General features: G+C 28.5%; 1 protein-coding gene across 1 annotated transcript; it reads left to right on the top strand.

The window, feature by feature from the left end:
* The first annotated feature begins 4,973 nt into the window (after positions 1-4,973).
* Positions 4,974-9,470, top strand: LOC133793827 (L-gulonolactone oxidase 2-like). Its single transcript, XM_062231089.1, has 4 exons — positions 4,974-5,668; positions 7,778-8,036; positions 8,137-8,238; positions 8,367-9,470. Exons 1-4 carry the CDS (start codon positions 4,997-4,999, stop codon positions 9,143-9,145), a joined length of 1,812 nt encoding a protein of 603 aa, XP_062087073.1. The 5' UTR covers positions 4,974-4,996; the 3' UTR covers positions 9,146-9,470.
* Positions 9,471-10,043: the final 573 nt, after the last annotated feature.

The raw sequence follows: 10,043 nt of genomic DNA, 5'->3' as shown, positions 1-10,043 counted from the left end.
CCCCTGCTCCGAAGTTGTTCCTGAAGATGAGGGGCTCTCAGAGCTATCTTTCGAGATCGAGTTCATTTCGAGGTCAGTACATTCGAGGTCTGTATCATACTTTGCAGGCTCCGATTTATAATCGTAGAGCATACCCTAACCCTCACGAGACCATTTAATGCGAACTCAGCTTTCGAGGTCATATTTGCTATGGCTCGAAATCTGGGTATAACAGATTGGTACACATTATTATTATTATTATTATTATTTTAAATAACTTATTATAAAAAATATCATTTTATATTTTTCATTTTTTTAAAAAAAATCAAATTTATTGTTTTTCAATTTAAAAGTAACAAAAAATAATATTTTCTCATTTTTAAAAAAAAAAATCAAATTTGTTGCTTTTAATCAATTATTTAAGATTAAGTAAAAAAAAATATTTAATCTTAAATTATTGCTTGGATTTTAAACAAAATTACTTAATCTTTAATTGAAAAAAAGTAGACAAAATGATAAATAGGAAGATTTTAATAATAATAATAATAATAATAAATTAAAAAGTTTGAGGATATTAACAATAAAAAATTTAATTTAAAAAAAAAATGTATTTTTCATACTTAATCTTAAATTGAAAAAAAGTTTGAATTTTTTTTTTTAAAATGTAAATTTTATTTTTTGTTAAATTTAAAAATAAATTGAAAGTTATTTTAAGAATAATAACAATGTGGACCAATCATGTAGTGACACGTGTCATTTGACCAATCAACTTTAACATTTAACACTGTGTATCTCTAATTGGAAGTAAATTTCACATTTTGGTACTTTTGCCACCAAAAAATCAGTTTGGGTATTTAAGTGTTAGTAAGTTATAAGTTTGGGTATTTTAGCCGCAAATATCTTTTATTTATATTTACCAAATAAAATGTAGTTAATTATTAATTATTACAATTTTTTAAATCATTTACTTATTTATTACTTTTATTTTAAAATTAATTTAATTATACATTAATTTCATTTTGTAATTTTTTTATTAAATTCTTCAATTTGTATGGATTATTTACTTAATTAATAACAATTTTATTATATTTATATTTTACTTAATTATATTTTATTTAATCATTTATATTTTTAACTTTTTCAATTACAAAACATCTAATATTAATGTTAAAATTATTTATTAATTATTATCATTGGTAATTTTATTTTATTTAAATTATAGTTAAAAATTATTTTTTTAATGAATTTTTAATTATACTTAAATTTTTATTTAATTCATTATTAAACGTTTATTAATTTTACTAACTCTAACAGGATTTGGGCAGCATCACGACTATATTTTAAACTATCCCAAAAATTTTAAAACCTACAAATTAAACACATATATAACCAGAATATTCCTAGATCATACAAAACATATATATACATTAACAAATATTTAACCACAAAAAAACATATACCAAAACTGATTTTTTTATTAATACAAAAAAATTATTAAATACATATTTACAAACATATCACATTTAATATAAAACAATTTAAAAATATAAACATACATTATTAATCTTAATTTTTTTTAAGTTCATACTTTAACTAATATATATATATATATATCACAAAATACAATATAATAAATATTAACAAGCAAAAATAAACAAATACATATAAAGCATTCAAATAAAAAAAATACATATTCAAGTCTGTTTTTTTTATTTTACAAAAAAAATTAATAAATACAAAAAACATATATTATAAAAATATCTTAAAAATAGTTGTTATTAAGATAAACAAATAAATATAAAGCATTAAAATAAAAATTAATGTTAACGGCTATAATTTTTGTAATTAATGTTAATTTTCCCAAGACTAACGAAATTTGGCCAGCATAACGGCTATATTTTAAACTATCCCAAAATTTTATAAAACTTGCAAACTACACACAATATACAGAATATTCCCAGAGCAATATACAGAATATTCATATAGCATGCACAACATAAACCAAGATTAATAACATATATCAAATCTTTTTATATCAGTAACATCAAAACAATTTATTTAGTAAATATTTATAAACAAATAATATTTAATATAAAAAAATATAATATATATATATTTTTAATATACATAATCTAATATATTTTTTAATATACATATAAAGCATTAAAATTAAAAAATATACATACTCAAATTAGTTTTTTTTAATAAATACTAAAACCATATTTTTTTTTCATTATTAATCTCATTTTTCTAAAACTACACAGATTTATTTGTTTTTTTTAACAGAAAAATATAATTATAATACAAAATATCACACACATACATATATATTAATAGTTCACAATTAATTAATCAATTTTCTAAAAAAATTAACATTAAATAAACATATATACACACATTTACATATATACATATAAACATATATACATATATACATAAACAAACATATATACATATATAAAAAAACACACACATATAAATATAAATATACATATATACTGACATATAAATATATATGCATATATATAAACATATATATATAAACTGATATATACATATATATATATATATAAATAGATATATACATATATATAAACCGATATAAATATATATATAAACAGATATAAATATATACATAAATTAACCTTTGGAGTTGTTCTAACGAGAGATTGGAGCTGTAACACTTGTTTATAGAGAGAGAATAACAAAAAAAAATACAATTACAAAACGAGATATAGAGAAAAAATCTAAAAATGTTAAAAAATTTCTCATTGGATTTACTAACCTTGAGAGAGAAGAGCTTCACTATATGAGCTGAGCCATGGTGGGATTATGACATGGGGTGGTCGGATTCCATTAACACGGAGGAGAGAAGAAGCTTTTTTTGAAAGAAAAAAAAATCTAAAATGGGGAAGAAGGGCTCACAGCGGGTCTAATATCGCTATGACTTTTGCCTGCGCAACGAAACGCGCGCGGCAAAGGTCTAGCCACCTACTTTGTTGAAAACGTGCACAAATTAAAAATGCATGTTTGACTTTTGCCGGCGCGTTAGGTGAAATGCGCCGGCAAAAGTCTATGGTTTTTTTTTTTTGAAAAACTGATGTTACTTTTGTTGGCGCAATTCAGGGTTGCGCCGACAAAAGTAACATTTGCCGGCGCAAAATTGCGCCGGCAAAAGTTCTTGTTTTTGCCAGCGCAATTCACTAAATGCGCTGGTGAAAGTTGTTTTTGCCAACGCAATTCCGAATTGCGCCGGCAAAAACCTTGTTTTTTGTAGTGTTATTTGCATTGCTTACGAATTGAATTCAAGACATTCCGAATTGCGCCGGCAAAAACCTTGTTTTTTGTAGTGTTATTTGCATTGCTTACGAATTGAATTCAAGACCTGAAATGTGAGAATTAAATATGCTATAGTTGAATAAACATAAATTTCAATATAAGATGAGAGTACTTATATGGTTTGTGTAGCTTATAAGATTTCTATTCTTAATGCTTGCCTATGCTTGGAGTTTATCACAGAGATGTAGAAAATTCGCATATAGGTTGAGAGTTTTTTTTCAGCTGTAGTCCCTATTCTTTACACTTTGTAATACTTGGGTCCCAAAAGCTAATTTTGTATCAGTTAGGTCCCCACTTTTTCAAATCGTATCATTTAGGTCCCTAAATACTATTTTTATTTCTTTTTTCTTTCAAAATACATAAAAAAATTATAAAAAATAATGAATCAATTTTAAAAAGAAAATTGGATCACTTAATTTTTGACAATACCAAACATGACACTGAAAAAAAATATATTTTCAGGACATTTTTAAAAATTATTTAATAGTTTTATAAGTTAAATCAAATTTTCATTAAAAAAATTCTTACCTGTATTTTTTTAATATTAATAAGTGAACTATCACGAAATTATCAATGTTTATCATGTACATATTTATTTTTATTTTGTAATTTTTTTCTATAATGTAACATATAATTAATCATATATATATATGAACATAAATAACTTTATATACACTATTAAGTTATATTATTTAAAAAAAAATGTATGAAATAAACAAGCATAAACATAATACAAAGTGTAAAGAATTGAAACTGCAACTGAAAAATACCCATCCTAATAAGAATACTATAGATTGAGTAAATTCGTTGTCACATAATAGTAGAAATAATAATGAAAATTCTATTGATGAAGTAATGATATATGATGAAATTAAATACCCTAGCTTTACATCAATTGAATTAATTTGCTTTTATTTGTTTTTGTTAATTGTTAATTGTTAGTTTTGTCAATTCTTGTTTCCGTTCTTGATATTCTTGAATCTAAGTTTTAGTAGCCAAATAGAATTATGAAACTAATTATTGGCAATTAATAAACAATCTTTGTGGGACGATACTCTACATAACTCTATTATTACTTGTCTATGATTGTGTATACTTGTACGTTGGAATTATCGCAACACGTATAAAAAAATTCAGACACACGTGCCAAAGATTATTTGAACTCTGATTTCGGATCGTAAATTATTAGAAATTTTTCAAAAATTGGCAAGAAACCTGATATAATTATATTGTACGTCATCAAAAAATAAAAATTAGGTTATAACTTTTTCAAGTGCTGAAAATAAAAAGCGCTCCTAAAAAGTTATGCATTATCATCACAGATGTTCTAATTTTCTTCGTGTTAGGTGAAATATATAGTAAAATATTCTAATTATATTCGTGTTTGGTGAAATATATAGTAAAATACTATGCATGGTCATCACATGTTTGGAGAAATATTCTAATTATATTCGTGTTTGGTGAAATATATGGTAAAATACTATGCATGATCATCACATGTTTGGAGAAATATATAGTAAAACCTATCAAGTATCAAGTACTATTTATTTCACACATCATATGACGTATAGGCACCGGGCTCTAACTACTTCCTATAAATAGATTTGAGTACTGATCGACATCTACACCAATCAAGTAATTTTAACATCGTAAAACCACGTCTTTATTCAGCTCTAAAATGTCTTCCTTAGGGCAAAAAATACTGAGATTAAACAGTCTATTTTTATTGCTCTTGCTGGTAGCTCATTGTACTCCTGATGACCTCATTACGTGCACCACAGGCAACTCAAACTGCACCATCACCAACGCTTATGGAACCTTTCCTGACCGTAGTATCTGTCGAGCAGGTGGCGCCGTCTACCCTACCACTGAGGAAGAGCTCAAAGCAATCGTTGCTACCGCAACCAGAAGCGGATTGAAAATGAAGGTGGCCACCCGGTCCTCTCACAGCATTCCCAAGCTGGTTTGTCCCGGCGGAGAAGATGGGCTTCTTATCAGCACCGAGCACCTGAACAAGGTGCTGAAAATCGACACTGCAGCGATGACGATGACGGTTCAAAGTGGAGTGACGCTTAGGGATCTCATTAGTGAGGCTGCAGAGGCCAAACTGGCCTTGCCTTACACGCCCTACTGGTGGGGTTTGACCGTTGGAGGCATGTTGGGCACCGGCGCACACGGCAGCACACTGTGGGGCAAGGGAAGCTCGGTTCATGACTATGTTATTGGGCTTACAATCGTCAGTCCCGGCACAGACGTTGATGGATTTGTCAAAGTCCGGAGGCTCAAGGAAGGTGATGAAGAACTCAACGCAGCCAAGGTCTCACTTGGAGTTCTTGGGGTTATCTCACAGGTAAGTTGGTTTCTTAAGATAATTTGTTTTCTATTATTTTTTTAACCAAATAATAACGAGAATATATTTAAGTCTATAAAACAAAAGCTAAACTCTGGAAGAGGAAAAAAGATATTTATGTTGTGTTTAACAAAGATAAATATATATGTATTTGTATATAAACTGAACCATGACTTTTATACAATCAATATAATAGGGATTACTTAATTGTCTAATAAATTAAAAACACGGAACTGTCAAGAAATGGTTTTAGAAATTGTTTCACTAATCTATTCCCAACTTCTTTTTTAATTCTAAATTTGTGTCTATTAAATATTTATTTCAGCTTCCTTTAACCTATTCCACTGTTATATAATTAATATTATCTTTAACATTAAAACAATGGAAAGATTCTTAAAACTTCGCTTTCTGAACGATTTCTTAAATATAGGTGGTTGCTATTTTATATTCTATTTTCTAATATTATCTATTTCTCGCATATTTGTTTTCATATACCATTTAAATTTTCATTAGGTATAAAATTTGATTAGTAAACAAATTTAAAAAAACTATTTCCCACCTTTATATATTTATAATTCATTTTTTTTTCATAAAACACATGATTTAAAATTAATTAAATCTTACATTATTTGAATCAAAATTATTAGTACAATAAAAATTTCTCTCATATTCACACTTTGTACTTCTTTCATATTTTTTAATATTAATATATATAACTTTGATTTATTAAGATTAATTACATTTTAGCATACAAGGTTGGTCTGGTGCCCCAGAACTTAAGTTTGGTGCTTAGTTATTTGTGACAGTTTTCCTCTATTTTTGTTTTTTGTTTGTTTTTTTAAAAAAAATTTTTGTATCAATTTGGAATTTGTTCAACTAAGATAAAAGCTTATACGAGAAACTATTGATCATTCAAATAATAATTACAAATGTAATTGATAAATTTTAGGTGGGAATTAAGGCATATACAAATGATCGAAACTTGCAATTCAAGTTAATTAAATTATCTCAAAGTACGACAAATTGCAGACTTGGATCCAACCAAATGCAACATGAAACAAAAAAATATACAAAGAGAGACATAGTGATGATTGAAACCTTTTTCTTTTAAAATAAATAAAGAAATTTCAAAGAATTGACAAAATTTTCAAAACCTTTTTCTTGTTGATATGTTTTGCTTATAGGATTGGGTAAATTATTCAACCGATTCGGTGAAAAAAAACAACTGTGACAAAACAATAAGATGCGTGATGAGTAATACTTTTTAATTTATTTTTTTTAAGACAATTACAATTATTTGTTAAGATTATGAGTACAGAAGGTCCAAAAAGAAGAAAAAAGAACTCTGAAATTTTATTCTTTTGTCCAAAGCAGACTTTTTAGACCTTTGTAGGAAAATTTAAGGGAAACATATATACAAGATAAAAGACAAAAGAATAAATATTTCTTTAACATCTTACGATTAATATCTCTCAAGTCTCATCCGAATAGTTAATAATACTATGTAGATACAAAATTAATTAGGAATATTTAATTGGTTGGCTTAACTAAACTTTTTAAAGAAAATGTTTACGTACTCTTCAAATAAACTCAACCAAAATGGTTCTCAAATTATTAAAATTCATCATAATGTTGTTTCAATCAATCTTTCGTTAAATTAATGAGGGGTACAATAACTATAAAACTTTAAAAACAAGATATACACATATATATTAAGTGACCTTTTTTTAATAATATTATTTGCTTGAACAACAGTTCAATATAATAAGTGATCTTAAAATGTTATTTAATGCAACTTTATCAAATAGTCTAACTTTATATTAGGGAAATTCACAAAAATACTTGAGATTAAAAAAAATGCTAAAAATATAAAATTTAGAAAAAATTATAAAAATACGGAGGGACATAATTGTAAATACGTATGAATTTTTTTTTTTTTTTTATTAATCATATGTTATAATTTTGTAAACAACATCTACATACTAAATAGAAAATTATAACATGACTATTACTGTTAAAAAGTGTTATCCATTCTACTTTGACCGTAAGTATGATAAAACAATAGTTAAATTTTTTATCTAATTATAAACTAATTATATTTTGTTATAGGTGACGTTTAAATTAGAGCCTCTGTTCGAAAGATCAATTACTTTTTTGACCAAGGACGACTCCAATTTGGGAGATGAAGTGATAAGTTTTGGTAGGAAGCACGAGTTTGCGGATATAACATGGTATCCGAGCCAGGAAAAAGCAGTTTACAGACTCGATAACCGAGTTTCTAACAACAGTATTTCTGCCAAAGGTTTATACGATTTCATTCCATTCCGTTCTTCCCCCTCTGTAGAACTTGCACTTGCCAGAGTCACAGGTAATAATTGATAATGGATAGTTAGTGATCATACGATTAAAACGCATGTCGTTTTTCATTTACTAATTAATTCATTGATCATATATGCGCTATGTAACAGAGGAAAATCAAGAATCATCACATGATGCTGATGGGAAATGCATTAGTGCGAAGCTTGTCACTGCATTTCTTACCTCAACTGCTTATGGTTTAACAAACAATGGTGAGTGAGAAGTGATATTAATACTTAATTGTAATATTATTGAGAATATATATATATATATATGATCTCAATGAAATTAGTGGTAACAATTTTTTGTGATTAATTAATAATTATTCAAAAATATATAGGTATTCTCTTTACTGGATACCCAGTGATTGGATCTCAACATAAAGTCCAATCATCAGGATCATGTTTAGATAGTCCTACAGATGCAAGTATCACAGCCTGTGCATGGCACCCCAACATTAAGGGTGAGTTCTTCCACCAAACCACATTTAGTGTAGCCTTGTCCTCGGCCAACAGCTTCATTAAAGATGTTCAAAGCCTTGTCAAGTTAAAACCAAAGGCCTTGTGTGGTGTAGAACGCTACAATGGAATTCTCATGCGTTATGTCACTGCCTCAAGTGCTTATTTGGGTAAGGAAGGGGATGCAATAGACTTTGAAATCACTTACTACCGAAGTAAAGATCCATTGACTCCCAGACTTTACGAAGACATATTTGAAGAGATTGAGCAATTGGCTATGTTTAAGTATGGAGCCTTGCCCCATTGGGGGAAGAATAGGAACGTAGCTTTTGAAGGAGTTTTAAACAAGTATAAGAATGGTCAAAAGTTTTTGAAGGTTAAAAATGCTTATGACCCATTAGGGTTATTCTCGAGTGAGTGGACTGACCAAGTTTTGGGACTTAAGGATGGGATAAGTATAGTGAAGGAGGGTTGTGCATTGGAAGGGTTGTGTAGGTGTACAGAGGATGCTCATTGTGCCCCTAGCGAAGATTATTATTGTCGACCAGGAAAAGTTTATAGCGATGCAAGAGTTTGTACTCGTTTGAATTCGAATGGTAATTTATTGAAAGAGATTGCCACCGAAGATGTTGACGAGAAACTTTCGGTGCAACTAGCTTGATCATGTTGTTGGAGTATCTGATCATGTGCTCGCTCTAGTCCCTAATAAAGAGTGTTGCTATTTGGTTGCCCAACACCACATGAGGTATCGCATCATGGTTAGCAATACCCCATAATCTTTATTAAATTCAAATAAGTGGGAGCTGATATTGGATTGCACCAATAACGGTATGTCACCTACTTGTAGTGTTGGGCACCAATAATAGTTTAATAAAATAAGATTATTGTCAAAACAGAAAATCACCATATTTACATTTGGATGGTATATATGGTGCTTGATCTTATTGGCAGTAAACTTTCTGTTGTATTATCACTTTCATGATATATGCTACTGTTTGTACTTTTCCTATGGTGTGGATCTCCCACTATTGCAAAAATTAAGGCTACGCAAGTATACGTACTCGTTTTTGTATTTTATTTCGGTAAGACTGATATCGTTCCCACGAAGACTGATTATCAAGTAAGAATAGTTTATTTTATTTTCTATTTAGATCAAGCTCAAGTTCAGGCAGTAGGGCCTCTGAAAACTACCCACTGCCTTAACTTGAGCTTGATCTAATGGGACATTGTTAGGATCTAAAATAGCTTGGCATTGGTCAAAAGGATGAGACCCCTCACACAATTCACACATTACTTGGGCTTGCACAACCTGAGCAGACATGGTATTTTGTTGCAATTGCTTAGTTAGAGACATAACTTGAGCAGTTAAGGTTGTGATTGCATCTAATTCGTGAACCCCTGCAACCTTGTTATTACTGCCTACTCGTTCACTTGGCCATTGGTAATTATTAGTGGCCATTTCCTCTAAGAGTTCATAAGCTTCATTAGCACTTTTGCTCATAAACGCTCCTCCCACTGCTGCATCAATGATTGTGCGAGTGGTATCGCACAAACCATTG

Source organism: Humulus lupulus, chromosome 8, assembly GCF_963169125.1.
Source record: "Humulus lupulus chromosome 8, drHumLupu1.1, whole genome shotgun sequence".
NCBI classification, from domain to species: Eukaryota; Viridiplantae; Streptophyta; class Magnoliopsida; order Rosales; family Cannabaceae; genus Humulus; species Humulus lupulus.
The sequence above is the reverse complement of the archived record's forward strand: the minus strand, read 5'-3'. Positions and strand labels throughout refer to the sequence as shown.

Bases quoted from the DNA above. Each gene is read 5' to 3' on its own strand.
- LOC133793827 (XM_062231089.1), top strand. From the start codon at position 4,997: ATGTCTTCCTTAGGGCAAAAAATACTGAGATTAAACAGTCTATTTTTA. The intron at 5,669-7,777 runs GTAAGTTGGTTT...ATTTTGTTATAG, and splicing joins TTCTTGGGGTTATCTCACAG to GTGACGTTTAAATTAGAGCC. The intron at 8,037-8,136 runs GTAATAATTGAT...GCTATGTAACAG, and splicing joins TGCACTTGCCAGAGTCACAG to AGGAAAATCAAGAATCATCA.